Source organism: Chrysochloris asiatica, unplaced genomic scaffold (genome assembly GCF_000296735.1).
Source record: "Chrysochloris asiatica unplaced genomic scaffold, ChrAsi1.0 scaffold00048, whole genome shotgun sequence".
NCBI lineage: Eukaryota > Metazoa > Chordata > Mammalia > Afrosoricida > Chrysochloridae > Chrysochloris > Chrysochloris asiatica.
In genome coordinates this window covers 6,763,701-6,781,764 of record NW_006408566.1, presented here as the reverse complement: position 1 = coordinate 6,781,764, position 18,064 = coordinate 6,763,701, and the positions used below count along the sequence as shown (strand labels likewise).

General features: G+C 39.3%; 1 protein-coding gene across 6 annotated transcripts in view; it reads left to right on the top strand.

The window, feature by feature from the left end:
- The window catches only part of SGIP1 (SH3-domain GRB2-like (endophilin) interacting protein 1), a 360,328-nt gene that overhangs the window by 302,143 nt on the left and 40,121 nt on the right, over positions 1 to 18,064 (top strand). For all 6 annotated transcript variants that reach the window (XM_006862443.1, XM_006862442.1, XM_006862446.1 and 3 more), the window contains one exon: positions 11,308 to 11,419. In XM_006862443.1, the coding sequence (XP_006862505.1) occupies positions 11,308 to 11,419 (112 nt within the window). The remainder of the gene's footprint in view (positions 1 to 11,307; positions 11,420 to 18,064) is intronic.

The following is an 18,064-nucleotide window of genomic DNA, read 5'->3' as shown; positions in this document are numbered from 1 at the left end:
GATCGAGCATTGTTTCGTTCTGCTGTGCATGGGGTCGCTATGAGTCGGTTCCAACTCGATGGCACCTGACAACAACAACAACAACAAGAAATATACATGCAATACAAATGTAGTGCATATTTATTACAGAGTGAAACTGCAATCTTAGAAAAGATACATTGTTCAGTGCTGTCGAGTCAGCTCCAGCCCATAGCAACATTGTATAGGGTTTCTGAGAAGAGGTTTGTAGGGTTGAACTGCTGGCTTTGTGATTAGCAGTCCAATGCTTATCATACAGCACCACACCTGGACTCCAAGAAAGGATATGGGGCTCCATGTGGCACTGTGAGTTAATGCGCCCGACTGCAAAACTGTTTGAACTGCAAAGTCAGTGGTTCAAGTTCACCAGCTTCTCCTCAGAAACCCTATACTAGGTTGCTATGGTTCGGAATCGACTCAATGGCACTTAACAACAACAACAAAGTCAGTGAGAGTAATGATGTAAAGCTGCTTTCGTCTCAGTCAAAGTTATTTTGTCTTAGAAGTTGATTAATGGCTTAGCAGAAATAATATTATTGATAACTGAAAAAAAAAGAGAAACTTGCAGGATAGCCACTTCGAAAGAAATTAATGAAAGTGAGAGACCCTTAGGAAAATTTGTAAAACACTCAATTCTGCAATTATGTCTACTCTGTGGTGATTAATCAATGCTAAATGATGGTATGTAGAGTTAATACACAATTTTTCCAGAAAAAATTAATGTCTTTACCCAAAAAAAATCAGCAAAAATCATTTTTTTCCTTCCCAGAATACATTAATTATAAATTATGATTATTTCCTAAATTTATTTATAAATTTATTTATGACAAGTTAAAGTCTAAGTTGCACATTTTTATTATTATATAGCATGAAATTTTAGTTGTTGTTGTTGTGTGCTGTGGAGTTGGTTCTGACTTATAGTGACCCTGTGCAGGGTTTCCGAGGTTGTAAATCTTTACAGGAACAGAAAACCTCATCTTTCTCCTGCGGAACAGCTGGCACTTCAAAACTACCCATCTGCACAACAGTACCGTCTCCATTTTATAAGTGATGAATCTGAAACACAGAGAGGTTAGATAATCTCCCCAATGTATCACAGTAAGTGATAGTCAAGGTTTAAATTTAATTCAACCTGACTCAACAATTCTTTCTCTTTATCACTAAATAATACAAAATATACACCATATATCATTATAGAATTAGGAATAATTTATCTTTTCAATAATTTTAATTCATATGAATAAATTCTTTAGAAAAATTTAACCTAATTTCCACTGTAGAAGGAACATGTATCATTCACTTCTGTATTCCTCAGTCCTAAGCCTAATGCTTATCCTAGGAATTCAGATTTGATTAAATAAAAAACAAATTCATTAAGCTGACTTTTATCCATTATTTGTCCAGTTATTAAGCAATTTAAAGAAGTATAATAGCTTCCTTTGAAGGCCTAGGAATCCTGGTGTGGTGCAGTGGGTTAATGAGCTGCAGTCCAAAGTCAGTTTGAACTACAAAGTAGGCAGTTCAAGCTCACAAGCTGCTCCTCAGAAACCCTATTTAGGGTTGATATGGGTTGGAACTGACTTGATGGCACTTAACAACTAGAACAATATTTACATGAAGGTGGTGCTGTAGGGAAGCACTGGACTGCTAACCACAAAATTAGCAGTTCAGACCCACCATCAAAGATGAGGCTATCTGTTCCCATAAACATTTACAGTCTTGGAAATCCTATGTAGGATTGCTTTAAGTCAAAATCTTTACCAGAGCAGATTGACAGGTCTTTTTCCTGCAGTGGCTGGTAATTTACTGTTCCCAGTATATTGATTAGCAACCAAGTGCTTAACCACTACACCACCTGGGATCCTTTTAATGCAGTTTAAAGGTAGTTGTTAGATGCTGTTGGTTTTGACACATGATGACCGTACACACATCAGAATGAAACACTGCCTGATCTTGCACCATCCTCATAATTGTTAACCTTGAGCACATTGCTGCTGCCACAGTGTCAATCTACCTCATTGGGAGTCTTCCTGTTTTTCACTCACTCTCCACTTTACCATGAATAATGCCCTTCTCCAGGGTCGGATCCAACCTAATAAAGTGTCTGATGTATGAGAGTCGAAGTCTCATCATCCTAGATTCTAAACATCATTCTAGTTATACTTCTTCCAACACATTTGTTTGTCCTTCTGACAATCATGATATTTTTATTCTCTTCCAAAACCGTAACTCAAGTTCATCAGTTCCTTACGGTCTTGTTTATTCTCTATCCAACTTTCACATGCACATGAGGTTCTTGAAAATCCCATGGCTTAAGTCAGGCACATCTTAGTCCTCAAACTAACATCTTAGTTTTCATCAAGTAAGGTTGTGTCATCTGCATATCACAGGTTGTTAATGAGTCTTCCTCCAATGCTAATGCCACATTCTTCATGTAGTCTAAATTACTGAATTACTTGCTCAGCATACAGGCTGAATAAGTATGGTGAAAGAATACAATTCTGGTGCACATCTTTCCTGATTCTAAACCATTCAGTGTTCCCTTTTTCTGTTCAAATGACTGCCATTTAGTCTATGTACAGATTTCTCATGAGCACAATTACATGCTCCAATTACCATTCTCCATAATGTGGTCCATAGCTTCTCATGAACTACATAGTCAAAAGCCTTTGAATGGTCCATAAAGCACAGGTAAACATGTGGTAGTCTGGTAGTCTCTGCTTTCTGACATCAGTAATAATAGCCCTCATTGCACATCTTCATCTAAATCTGGGTTGAAATTCTGGCACTTTTCTGTTAATGTACTGTTACAACCATTTTTAAGTATCTTTAGCAAAATTTTACTTGCATGTAATATTAATGTTATTGTCTGATGATTTCTGGATTCTGTTGGGTCACCTCTCTTTGGAATGAGCACAAATATGGGTCTCTTCCAATCAGTTGGCCAGGTAGCTGTCTTACAAGTTTCTTGGAATATATTAGTGAGTACTTTCTGCATTGCATCAGTTTGTTGAAAGATTACAATTGGTATTCCATCAATTCCTGGGGTCTTGTTCTTTGCTAATACCTTCAGTGTACCTTGAATTTCTTCCTTCAGTACCATTGGCTCTTGGTCATATTCTGACTCTTGAAATGGTTGAATATTGACTGTTTCTTTTTGATATAACTACGTATTCCTTCAGCCTTCTTTTGATGCTTTCTGCATCATTCAATATTTCGGCCATAGGATACTTCAAAATTGCAAGTTGAGCTTGAATTTTTTCTTCCATTTTTTTAGCTTGAGAAATGCTGGGCATGTTTTTCCCTTTTGGTTTCCTGACTCCAGGTCTTTGCACATATAATACTTGACTTTGTCTTCTGGAGCTGCTCTTTGAGTTTTTCTGTTCAGTCTTTCAACTCCTCATTTCTTCCATTTGCTTTATCATCTCTATGCTGGAGAGCAAGTTTCAGAATCTCCTATGACATATATTTTGGTCATTTCCATCCTTCTTGTCTTCTTAATGACCTTTACTTTCTTCCTCCATGATGTTCTTGATGTCATTCCATAACTCTTCTAGTTTTCGGTCATTGAGGGTGGTGGTGGTGGTGGTCATGTGCCATGGAGTTGGTTCCAACTAATAACAAACCTGTATAGGGTTTCCAAGGCTATAAATCTATATGGGAGCAGAAAGCCTCATCTTTCTCCCACAGAACGACTGGTAGTTTCAAACTGCTTACCTTGAGGTTAGCAGCCCAACTTGTAACCACTACGTTACCAGAGCTCTAGTATATCAAGTCTGTTCTTGAGATGATCTCTAAATTCAGGTGGGATATATTCAAAGTTATGTTTTGCCTCTCCTACTCTTATTTTAATATTCTCTAACTTCAATCTGAACTTTTGTATGCGCAATTGAAGGTCTCTTCCACAATCTTCTCCTGGCCTTGTTTTACTTGATGATATGGAGCTTTCCCACTGACTCTTCCCATTGTCATTAGGTGCCATCAATTCGGGACCAACTCATGGCAACACTATGCACAACAGAACGAAACACTGCCCAGTTCTGGGCCAATCTCACAATTATTGCCACACTTGAGCCCATTGATGCTGCCACTTTGCAAATCCATCTTGCTGGGTGTCTTCCTCTTTTTTCTTGGACCCTCCACCTTACCAAACATGATATCCTTCTCCAGTGACTGGTCCCTCCTGACAATATGTCTGAAGTATGAGAGATGAAGTCTGGCCATCCTGGCCTCCAAGGAGCACTTGGCTGCACTTCTTCCAATACAGATCTGTTGGTTCTTTTGGCAGCCCATGGCACTTTCAATATTACCCTCCAATACCATAACTCAAAAGCAACAATTTTTCTACAGTCTTCCTTATTCACTGTCCAGCTTTTGCATGCATATGAGATTATTGAAAATACCATGGCTTAGGTCAGGCACACCTTAGTCCTCAAGCTGGCATCCTTGCTCTTCAACACTTTAAAAAGGTTTTGTGCAGAAGATTTGCCTAAGGCAATATGTCATTTGATTTCTTGACTACTGCTTCCATGAGTGATGATAGTTGACTGAAGAAGAATGAAGTGTTTTGACAACTTCAATCGTCTCTCCATTGATAAGGATGTTGTTTATTGGTCCAGTGGTGAGGACTTTTGTTTTCTTTACATTGAGGTGCAATCCATACTGAAGGCTCTTTGATCTTCATCAGTAAATATTTTAAGTCCTCTTTACTTTCAGCAAGCAAGGCCATATATCATCTGCATATCACAGGTTGTTAATGAGCCTTCCTCCAATCCTGATGCCATGTTTTTCTTCATAGAACCCAGCTTCTCAGATTATTTGCTCAGCATACAGGTTAAATAAGTAAGGTGAAAGAATACAACCCTGTCTCACACCTTTCTTAATTTTAAACCATTCAGTGTTCCCATGCTCTGTTCGAACAACTTCCTACTTGGTCCATGTACAGATTCCTCATGAGCACAATTAAGTGTTTAGGAATACTCATACTTCACAATGTTGTCCATAGCTTGTCATGATCCACACACTCAAAAGCCTTTGTGTAGATGTAGTCAGTTTGAGAGCTCTCTATTCCATCTGTTGTGGTACATGTATGTAGTCATCTTTTATGTTATTTAAAAACATATGTGTAATAACGAAATCATTGGTCTTGCAAAATTCTATCATTTGATCTCCAGCATTGTTTCTATCACCAACTTTTCTGGTGCTATCTGATAGAGTTCCAATGCTATTCATAAGGTTGTCAATGACTAAATATTCAGAAGTAGCCCATGTCTCCTCCTTTGTCTGTCTTAGTCTGGAACTCACGTGAAATCTGTCCGCCATGGGTGACCCTGCTGGTATTTAAAATACCAGTGGTATGGCTTCCAGCATCACAGCAACATTCAAGCGACCACAGTACAACAAACTAACAGACAAGTGGTGATTGCAATGCATAGGGATGTGAAAAAATTAAAGTTTAAATAGAAGTTCCTTTAAGAATAAAAGGTCCTGGTGTGATGTAAATGATTTGCACTTGGCTACTAATTGCAAGATTAGTGGTTCAGACCCATCCAGCAGAGGGGCCAGAAAAGGAAGGTTTGGCAACCTGTTTCCTTAAAACTATAGACAATAACAGTGCTGTGGAGCTTAATGTTGTACTCCCCAATATGAGAGATTACAATGAGTCAGATTTGACTCAAAGGCAATGAACTTGGTGTTTTGGTTAAGATGAAAGAGCTCATTCTCATTTTTTGTTATTTTTATGTGTTGTTGACTGAATCTGAAATGAGGACTATGGTGCCCAAAGGTGAATATAGCTAAATTATAGCATGTGTTGAAGGGAGTGCGAGGAGGCAAGTCATAAGAGAGAGAGATCTGGGTCAGATCACAGATGGTATTATACATCATTACATAGAAAAGTTTGGTCTTTAATTTGAGGATATGTGTTCTGATTGCTCTCTGATGAGCTTTCAAAAAAGCACATAAACAAATAGAAAACAGTAAAACTTCATTTCTAGTGATCTGTCCATTACTCATCTACTGATGCAGCCCCAAGCTAAGCAAAATGTTTGGAATCCAACAAAACACGAAGTTGATCATCATGTTTTTTCCACATATTCTTCTATCAAGGTAGTTTGTGGTGGTGTTTTTTATTTCTGAGTCACAACTATTTAACTAGTTTTTCATCTTGATATATAAAATTTTCATATTTGTTTGTATTAGTATCTGCTCAATATTCCAAAACTTTGAGGCAGATGTTAGCAATTTGAGTCTGTTGTTATTTAAGATAATGATTGTTTTGTCTTAAAATGTAATAACAATCATAAAAATATCTACTAGTTATTGAATGCTTTCTTCACACTTATTCAATCTGTATGCTGAGCATATAACCCAAGAAACTATATTATATGAAGAAGAATGTGGTGTCAGGATTGGAGGAAGACTCATTAACCTGAGCTATGCAGATGATAGACCCTTGCTGGTAGTGAAGAGGACTTAAATACTTAATGATGAAGATCAAAGACCACAGCCTTCAGTATGTATTGCTTCTCAATGTAAAGTAAACAAAAATCCTCACCACTGGACCAGTAAACAACATCAATATAAATGGAGAAAAGATCGAAGTTGTCAAAGACTTCATTTTACTTGGATCCACCACCAACACTCATGGAGGCAGCTGTCAAAAAATCAAATGACGTATTGCACTAGAAGAATCTGCTGTATAAGACTTCTTTTTAAAAGTGCTTAAGAACCAAGATGTCAGTTTGAGGACTAAGGTATACCTGATAGAAGCCATGGTATTTTCAATAACCTCATATGCATGTGAGAGTTGGACAATGAATAAGGAAGGCTTTAGAAGAATTGATACATTTGGGTTATGGTGTTGGAAAACAATATTAAAAGTACTGTGGACTGCCAGAAGAACAAACCAATCTGTATTGAAAGAAGTGCAGCTAGAATTCTCTTTAGAAGCGAGGATGGTAAGACTTTGTCTCTCATACTTCAGACATGTTATCTGGAGGGACCAGTCCCTGAAGAATGACTTCATGCTTGCTAAAGTAGAGGGTCAGTAAAAAAGACAAAGACAGCCAATAAAATGGATTGGCACAGTGGGAATAGCAATGGACTCAGCATATGAATAATTGTGAGGATGGCACAGGACGGGCATCATTTTGACCTGTTGTGTACAGGTTTGTTATGAGTCAGAACAATCTCTACAGAACCTAACAACAACAATATCCATCACACTTGCAAACACACAGCAATGCTACACTTTCTGTGATTCCTCAAAACGTCATATGTTTTAGCTCCACATATAGGTACATACAAAACCTCCTGCCTTCGCCCCTTTATGAGATTCTGTTTAGCTTCATGTCACTTTTTCAATGAAAATTTCCCTGACTTTTACAAGCATTATTAAGTGGTCCACCCCACCCCATGGGCTTTTGTAGAGTTCTGCTCACAGAGTAATCAAATTACTCTTGATGATTTGAGTGTAGATCTAGCTACTCCATCAAGTGGCCCAGTTTTAACCAACAGTTCAGGAAGCCATTTTTTTCTGTCACTTCGTTGTTGTTGTTGTTGTTGTTGTTGTTAAGTACCGTGGAGTCGGTTCCAACTCATAGTGACCCTGCACAGGGTTTCCAAGGCTGCAAATCTTTACAGGAGCAGAAAGCCTCATCTTTCTCCTGTGGAACAGCTGGTAGTTTCGAACTGCCGACCTTGAGATTCGTAGCCCAATTCGTAAACACTATGCTACCAGAGCTCCTTGTCACTTAGTAGTTACCAGTAAATATTTGAACTAGTGATTAAACAGGTAAACCAAGTAGTAGTGTTATAAAATAATGATTGTTTTGCATGTCTTCTTCATTTCTGTTAAGTTGGTTCCAATCCATAGTGACTTTGTATAGGCTTTCTGAGGAGCAACTGGTGAGCGTGAACCGCCAACCTATGGTTCAAACCAGCTTTGCAGTCCAGCACATTAACTCACAGCTCCACACCAGGAGAAACTCATAAATTTTACCTGTCTGAGATACAACAATTGATGATTCTGCATCTATTTAATGAAATGTCAGTATAAACCTGTTTGGGGAACTGTGGAGGTCCCATTGGAGACATTTATGTCATGACTCCTTCCTTCTAGAAATTAATAGTCAAAGACAGACTACATAAGACTCACCCAATGAATGATACACTAATTGTGTGCTTGTCCTTTTATAAGAAGGTAAAATAATACAGTCCCTGGATCTTCAGCTTTTCTGTAGACCATCTATGAGGAACTCAGGAAGTTGTATAAACTGTTTTGAGCCTTGGTCCTATCAACCACAAAATGAAAGATAATGCTCACTTTCTAGGTTTCCTTAGATCATATCTGTAAAGCACATAGTAACTAAGCAACAACTAATGATAATAAAGGTGGTACTTGGTAATGATGATGATGATGTTACTGTTGTTAAGTGCCATCATTGAGTCAGTTCTGACCCATAACGACCCTGTATAGGGTTTCCGAGGAGCAGCTGGTGAGCTTGAACTGCTGACCTTGCAGTTCAAACAGCTTTGCAGTCTGGCGCACTAACACACAGCACCACACCAGGACTCCACTAACACAGTTTTCCTTGAGGACAAATACCAGGTTTAGTTCATCTTTGAATCCTTATCACCCACTGTAATGCATGATAGAGTAGATACTAAACAAGTGTTTGTTAATGATCTGTTTTCCACTACAAGATATTAAAATACAATAGAAGATAGAAAAGAAAGATACTAGCTTGGACCCAAATTACCAAGGAAAGCCTGCTGGAGGAAGAAGGTATACAAAGGGTCGACTTTTTGGAGAAGATATAGATGAGGGAAGGCAAAAGGAAATAAATGTTGCACCAAAGTTTGTGGTCCATGATTGCCTATGTCTAGGGTGGGGAGGTGTAAAGGTACTTCGGTAGGAAAGGAAAGCAGTAAGAGTGTATCATTGTTGTTGTTAGGTACTGTCTAGTCAACACCAATTCACAGTGACCTGATTCACAATAGAAAGAAACACTGCCCAGTCCTGCACCAACCTCACAATTGTTGCCATTCATAAGTCCATTGCTACTGCCACTGTACAAATCCATCTCATTGGTGGTCTTCCTCTTTTTTGCTAACCCTCCACTTAACCAAGCATGATGTCCTTCTCCAGGGACTGGTCCCTCCTGATAATATGTCCCAAATATGAGAAACAAAGTCTGGTCATCTTGGGTTCCAAGGAGCATTCTAGCTGTACTTCTTCCAACACAGATTTCTGTGCAACATATACACATGCATACATATAGAATAATAATTGGCATTATTGAAACTATTTAGCACCATGCCTAGAAATTAATAGGCACATCAACAGTTCTAAACTTGTTCTGTTTTGAAAATGTCATATAGACACAATATAGGAAATTGCTTCATTTAGACAAACTATATGGTAGGATGAAGACGCATGCTTTAGAGGGAAGCAATTCTAGGTTAAAATTTTTAGTTTTGCAATTTAAGTCAATTATCTTAGTCAAGTTACTTACTAAGTACTTACTTTTTAAAAAACTTTTTATTTTGAATTTAGTGAAGGTTTGCAGACAAGATCATCAGTTTTACATTTAACAAATAATACATTTTGTTTTATCTCAATGATTGCAATCCTCTCCATGTAACAATAGTTATCCCTCTTCCTCTCTCCTCTCTGTGGTTATCCAGGTATAAATATCCTCTTTCAAATTCATCTATATATCTGTGGGATATGTGTGTGTGTGTGTGCATGATTGTTGTTAGGTGCCATTGAGTCGACACCAACTCATAGCCACCCTATGCACTACAGAACAAAACTGCCTGATCCTGCACCATTGTGCACCTCACAATGTAACTATGTTTGAGTCCATTTCTGCTGCCACTGTGCCAATCCATTGTGCCAATCCTCTCTTTTTCTCTGAACCTCCATTTTACCAAGCACAGTGTCCTTCTCCAGGGACTGGTCCCTTCTGATAATATGTCTGAAGTATGAGAGAAAGCAAATGGCCATCCTAGCTTCCAAGGAGCATTCTGGCTGTACTTCCAACACAGATTGATATGTTCTTTTTGGCAGTTCATGTACTTTTACACACACACACACACACACATATATGTTGTTGTTGTTAAGTGCTGTCAAGTCAGTTTGAACCCTTAGCGACCCTCTATAGGATTTTCAAGGAGCAGCTGGTGAGCTTGAACCGCCAACCTTGCTGTTCATACTGACTTTACATTAACCCAAAGCAACACACCAGGACATGTATGTATGTATGTATATATATATATATATATCCCACTTTTCCTCCCCCACCCATTCAGGCTGTGTTTCTGTCCATGTATCAACACACAGAACACTGTTGTTCAAAAGGTTGAGGTCACTTACCTCTTTAAGCTTCGGTTCTTTCTTCTGGAAAGTGGAATTAGCAATACCTGTCCCCCAAAACTGATATGAGGTTTGAAGAAGATATGTAATGCAGCACTTGGTACATAGCAAGTATTCAATATGCATGACAGCTGCTCTTAATTTTAGTAGTATGGATTGATATGTAGAGTGCATTAGCCCACAGTGCCACACTAGGACGCCATGAATTGGTATATTCATGTCAAAAGTTTACATATTGGTTGTGTGCATTTTGGAACATGGAAACTTGAGCTTACTTTATCTGAGAATAACTAGGGTTATTGAAATTGAAATAATCCAGAAAGGGACAATGTATCACTTAATGCCACTAGGCTGTGTTTCTCTTTACAATGAAAAAATGTAAAAGGCTTGAAGAACAAGTGATTCTCTAGGTTGAATGCTCACATAGAAGTTTATTTTATTAACCATCTGCTATACAAACTGTCATGCAAACACTGCCTTGTGCTTTTATGCAAAACATTTGAAATTCCCTATTATTTTGTTCTTCTGCTTGGATTTTTTTCTGTGGTAAAAGACATGATTTAATTAATTTCAAGTACATTTGTAAACCAGCCAAATATTTCCTTTTAAATACTTGAGCTCTATGTTGAAATTCAGAGTGATGACTTGTATTCAGTAGGTGATGCCCTCCATCAGTTCTCTAATGGGCTTTTGTTGCTTCAGTTGTTGTTAAGTGCCATTAAATGTTGTTAAGTTCCAACTTATAGCAACCCTGTATAGGATTTCCAAGGAGTGGCCGGTGGGTTTGAACCACTGCCCATGTGGTTAGCAGTCTAGTGTTTATCCTACAGTGCCGTGCCAGGACTTAGTTCCACAGATACTAAGGTATCACCTTTGCCCAAAATAAATGAATTTCTTATCTCATGCAGGTTCTTCCAGAGGGCCCAGCCCCTTAACCATGGGAGCCCAGGACACCCTCCCTGTGGCCGCAGCATTTACAGAAACGGTCAATGCCTACTTCAAAGGAGCAGATCCAAGCAAGTAAGCCTGGGGCTTTGTCCACACCTTCTCCGAGTTCTGTACCATCCAGTGGGAGACACTGCATATTACTATATAATTCCTTATCTTAAAACCAAAAAAGATCCAGATAGAAATAACAAAAATATCTAGGCACACCTATTATAAAGGAGACAATTTTTTTAAATGTTCCCATTCCCAAAAGATCCAGTAATCTGACATCATCTTGTTAGTTGCCATCAAGCCACCCACAACTCATGGCAACCCCATGCCCAACTGAACACAATGCTGCCCAGTCGCACTTCAGCCCCCTGATTGGTTGCAAATCAAGCTTTTGTGAGCAACATTATTTTCATTGGCTGATCCTCAGAAGGTCTTTCTTCCTAGTCTGTCTTACCCTGGAATCTCCGCTGAAATCTGTTTGGCATCATAGTGATGCACAGGCCTCCACTGACAGACAGGTCAGTGGAGACAGACAGGTCAGACAAGTCAAAACAGCAGCTCCCTTTTGGGGGGTGAGAGTTCTGCCACTGAACCTCCAATCTTAAGATCTTACCATTCAGAAATCCGAGTGAGCTTTTGGCAGAAAGTAACAGAAAACCCTAACTCAGTTCTATCAACAATAAGAAAATGTATTACATCTAAAAGCAGAATTGCAGACCATGCCTTTCAGCATCATAGCCTTTCCTGCATGGGAATTACACAAATATAAATTGGAACAGTGGTGCCTTGAAATGAGAACCTGGAGGAAAAAGTGCTTTTCAAAGACACCCAGGCTGGCAAGAAATTGAGTCATGTGTTACCCTTACTCAGTTAGGAAAAAACTGGCCATAAACTTTTGTAATCACAGCTAAGTAAAAATTTTCAGTAACCTCATATGCATGTGAAAGTTGGATAGTGAATAAAGAAGACCACAGAAGAATTGATGCATCTGAGTTATGGTGTTAGAGGAGAACGGTACCATTGTCTGACAAAAGAACAAACCAATCTGTGTTGAAGAAGTACAGTCAGAATGCTTCTTGGAAGCCAGGATGGCCAGACTTCATCTTTCATATATCGGACATATTATCAGGAGGGACCAGTTCCTGGATAATGATGTCATGTTTGGTAAAGTGGAGGGTCAAGGAAAAAGAGGAAGGCCCCAACTATATGGATTGGCACAGTGGCAGCAGCAATGGGCTCAGGTTTAGCAATGATTGTGAGGTTGGCACTGGACCTGGCAGTATTTAAGGTCACTAAGAGTTGGTACTGACCTGATGGCACCTAACAACAACAAGAAGTAAAAATTCTAGAGTGAAATATACCACCTTCCATTTGCAGGAATCCTATTTCACTTGTATCAGAAATATAGATAATGCATTCAGTAGGAGTCATTGAATGCATTTGCTTTTTTAGAGTTAATCTGAATGCATATGTGATATAATTAAATATTTTACCTTTCTATCAGGACTTCCATTAATAGGGTTGGGAAAGTTATGGATTCCCCGAAATTATATTGCATATCTTATGAGTATGTGTGTGTTTAAATGTACATTCTCCATACAGACAGTCTATAACGTTCCTCACTTACACAGAGGAGTTCGTGAGTCATAAAAGTTTAGTGTGATTACTAGTCCACAGTGAAAACTAAATACCTAAGCCTAACTGGCTCTTAAATATGCCATTAATATAATTCCAGGTCTGAGTTTCTTGAGAAGCAAAGTAAAAACTTAAGTGAGAAAAAATTGCTCTCTCTGTTTCTACTTACAAGGCCCATTGTTGTTGTTGTTGTTGTTGTTAAGTGCCATGGAATGTTTCAATTCACAGCAACCCTGTATAGGGTTTCCAAGGAGCGGCTGGTGGCTTTGAACTGCTGACCTTGTGGTTAGCAGACAAATACTTATCCTACAGTACTACACCAGGTCTTTTGTTGTTGTGTTAAGTGCCATCGAGTTGGTTTCAACCATTAGCAACCCTATGTAAGGTGCCAAGGAGCAACTAGTGAGTTTGAACCACCAGTCTTGCAGTTCAAACCAACTTTGTGACTGAGTGTGTATCCTACAGCACCACACCAGGACCCTGCACCAGGACTTGTTAAGTACCATAAAGTCAGTTCCAACTCATAGTGATCCTTTATAGGGTTTCCAAGGTCCAGTGCTTTAAATCCTTAGGATCTATGGCATTAAGAATGAGATTTTTTTTAAAACTGAAATTTCCTTACAAAATACTAGTTTATTTTATAAAAATATTTGAAACCATGATAATTCATTATAATTATAACTAGGGTCGTCACATATATTTTAAGTGGGAATCTTTATGACTAATTATAAATCCTCTTTACAATTCAGAAAAAAATAGCATGTGTTTTTCTTTTTTTTTTTCCATCTAAATCTAACATTCTTATGCTGGAAAAGTAATAATTCAACCTTGAAATGCCCTACCAGCCACTGGGATCTACCAGTATCCCTAAGTGCCATGTTAAATAGCATCTTGGTTTTATTCTGACCTCAAATACTGGAAAGTAACAAGCACTAGATTCTGGTTTCTCCAAATGTCCATTCTTTTACCTTTCAAGAATGAAATTTCACCAAATCCACATATAAACAGAAATTAAAAGCCTCCATATTTGAACTTTTAGGACAAGTAAATACCATGAGCACAATTTTTGTCATGCCAGTTTAAGGGCTACTGGTTAGCCTGAATTGAGAAAAGTGGGCAGAACATGCTTTAAAAACAATAGCAATATCAAGTGTGCAAAGAATAGTATGCCCTGAGTGAAAAACATTGGGAACCACACTAGAATTAATTCCTTTTTGTCTGCTTACTAATAGGGTTTTTGTTCACTTACTCATTCACTAATATAGTCAGAGAAATCTAATTGGTCTTTCTACTTCCACTTTGTTGTTGTTGTTGTTGTTACGTGCCATCGAGTCAATTCCGACCCATAGTGGCCCTGTATAGGGTTTCCAAGGAGCAGCTGGTGAGCTTGCACCACCGACCTTGCAGTTCAAATGGCTTTGCAGTCTGACGCATTAGCCCTCAGCGCCACACCAGGACTTCCACTTTAGCCTCCCTAAAGTCTGTTCTCAATATAGCATGCGATTCCTTTTTTTTTTTTTTAATGTTTTACTGTGAATTATGTGATAGTTTACATGGGAGAACATTAGTTTTATATTCATTCTATCGTATGTCGTCTCATTGCCATGGTTACAATCCCCTCCATGCAATCCTTCCCCCGTACCCCCCAGGTCTTCAGCACACAGTCGCTCTCCCTCTCTGGATCTAAAGTCTCCAGTTGCTCCATCGCTCCACGTCATCATCTCTTGCTCCATTTCAGGCATCACTGCTTCTCTGGGTAGGGTCCCGCTCTCTGCTCTTCTCCCTTGATGGTCCTAGGGACCTCCGCTCCTAGACTGAAAAGTTAGTCACTCCCCTCCTTGCTATAAAATGTCTACCTGTACATTTCCAACCTTCACAATCAGTCCTGATAACAATTATTCACTATTGTATCACAAGAGACCCGTCTGCATTTCATTGCATCAGCCCCGCCTAGTCAGATTGAATGCTACTCACTGGAGATTCTACCTTCCTCCAAGCCCTCTGGATCTAGGTTCCTTCTTGAAAGCTTGTAAGCCAGTCACTTCTTGCCTTTGTAGACCCCTGCCCCCCATTTTGGGTAGCCAATGTCCAAGTTGCCCATCCCTGTCTACTCTGTGTGTGGAAGGGGTGGGAATGATTCTTGCTGTAAGGACTTGTTCCCTCTTTTGAGCTACTGCTTCCATAGGTGTAGGTCAAGTTCATCAAATTGTATGAGAATACTTTTTTTTTTTTCCTCTTCTTTTTACTTCTGGTTGAGCTCTGATCATCCAGTCACTGAAGCCAGGATAAGTGGATATTATCTGCAAGTGTGGGTGTTCTTATGCATATGCCCTTTCTTCTTATTAGCTGGACACTTCACTCTCCACTCTACTCCTCTGTGTCTATGTCACTGACTCTGGGCCCAAGAGTCCCCCAGGTCTTGCCAGCATGTGATTCCTTTTTGTACAACACTTCTTCCTTGATCAGAGTAAAAACCAAAGGCCTTATAAAGGCCTTGAAGGCCCTACATGAGCTGTCCTTGGCACTCTCCAACCCCTACCCCAGTTACCACTCTCCCATCTTATTTCCTTCCCTCTCTTCCTTATCTGTGATCTTGTCTCCTTCACTCACCTCTTAATCCACTCAATTCTAACCACACTGGCCTCATGTTCTTATGTACCACTCAACCCAACCCCCTCCTCAGTGTCTTTTCACTTGGTGTTCCTTTTCCCTGGTGATTTCTATCCAGATATCTGAGTCACATGCTCCCTCACTTCCCTCAGGATACTTTAGAAAATGTATTAAAGAGGCCTTTCATGTCAACGCTCCGTAAAATTCCAACAGTCCTCTCTGCTCCCTTTAGTCATTCTTCCATACTTCACTTTCTCTTTTTCCATAACCCTTCTCTCTACTATTGTTGTTAAGTGTCATCACGTTGGTTCCGACTCATGGTGACCGTATATAGGGTTTCCAAGGAGCGACTGGTGAGCTAGAACTGTAGACTTAATGGTTCAAACTGACATTGCAGTCCAGTGTTTATCCCTCCAGCACCACACCAGGACTTCATCTCTACTCTAAACCCACCATTATACGGGGTGGTTATAAAATGAAATTAAAAGATAATAAAATTTTTCCATGAACTTTTTGAATCCCTCTCATACATACCTATAATGCTCTGGTAGTTCTTCACATAAGCTATTTTGGATAAATAAAGAATAAGTCAAAAAGTATTGCTATAAAATCATGTTGGTAAGTGCTGTCAAGTCTGTTCCGACTCATAACTATCCTGTTTTAGGATTTCTTAGGAGCAACTGTTGGGTTTGAACCACTGGCTTTGCAATAAGCAGTCCTATCAGAACTCCACTTAGAACAAAACAAAATATTAGAGACCTTTATATAAACTAAGTATCAAAATGTGAAGCTGTTTTTTCTCAACACAGCTTCATTGTAGAGCTGACCTTCCCCTGAAGAATTCTGCACTCTAATTTATGCTGTATCAAAATGGCAGTTTTAACATCCTTCAGGAACTTACAACTTAAACCTTTTAAGTGTTCTTTTAGTTTGAGGAACAAAAAGAAAGATCAGAGCATAGGGTGAATGGGATAAAGTTTCCCAGAGAAATTCTTGTAGGACAAGACTTTCCTAACCTTACAGAATGAGTAGGTGCATTGTCATGATGGGGGAAAACTTCAGTGCAACTTTCCTGACCTTTTAATCACCAATGCAGTTTTCAGTTTTCTCAAAACTTCTTCAGTAATAAGACCCCATGATTGCTCTGTGTGTTTTAAGTGTATCTATCAAGATTACCCTTTATAGTCTCAAACAGTGATCATAACCCTCTAAGCTGAGATTTCTGACTTGAATTTAACTGGCCCTACAAATCCCTCATAAAGCCACTGTTTTGATTGGACCTGTTTTTTAGGCATTCTAATGAGACTACGATAAGTGTGTTGCTGAGAGATCTTGTTTGCATCACTCCACAAATCATGGAGATACATTTAAATACATTTTGTTTGCAATAAACCCTGTAACAATATGTTTTGACTTGCCCTTGTATATCAGGGACCACCTCACCTGAGCCAGGTATGCCTCATCATCTTCAGAGTCACAGTATACAAGGTACCTATGGGACAAAACATGTGCAAAGAGTTCATTCATTAAATTTTATTTCCTTAGAAGGTGCATTCCTGAACTTAGGGAGCTATAGACTGGTACAAGGTTCAGTTATCCAGATGAATGGGAAAGTTGTTGAAAAGTGTATTCAATTTAATATTTAATATTCCCAAAGGGGAAAAAAAAGAAAAAACAAAACAAAACACTCTTTTACAAGTTTTAGAGATGGTTTGTTGGGGAACCATCAGGGTAAGCGGTCGGGTCCCATCAGAGCAAACCCCCTTCGAAGACTGAGACTCAAGGGGAATACATGAGCAGGCCATGTTGGTCTATTGATAAGGGGAAGTAGGGGGAAAACAACAATGAAGTTGTGAGCTAAGTCCAACCACATCCAACATTCTCTTGTCTGCCTGGATTGAGACCTGGTTGGTCAGCATTATGGCAAGATCTGGGGACTCCTGGGCCCAAGGACAGGGACATGGACACAGAGGACTAGAGCAAAGAGTGAAGCGTCCAGTTGATGTGAAGTGAGGGGAGATGCACAAGAACACGCATACATGCAGATAACAGCCATTTGACCTGCCTTCAGTGGCTGGATGACCAGAACTCAACTGGAGGAAGAAAGAAGAGGGGGGAATAAAAAGAGTAATCTGATACAATTTGGTGAACTTGACCTATACTTATGGATGTAGTAGCCCAAAAGAGGGAGTGAATCTTTACAGCGAGGATCATTCCCAATCCCTCGGTACACAGGGTTGACAGGGATGGACAACTTAGACATTGGCTTCCCAAAATGGGGGGACTACAAAGGCACGAAGTGACTGGTTTACAAGCTTTCAAGAGGGAGCCTAGTTTCAGAGGGTAAGGGGGAAGGTAGAATCTCCCCTGAGTGATTTCCAACCTATCTGGTGAAAGGAGATGGGTAGAAGACTCTTGTGGTTCAATAGTGAATAATTGCTATCAGGACTGATTGTGAGTGTTGCAAATGTAAAGGTAGAC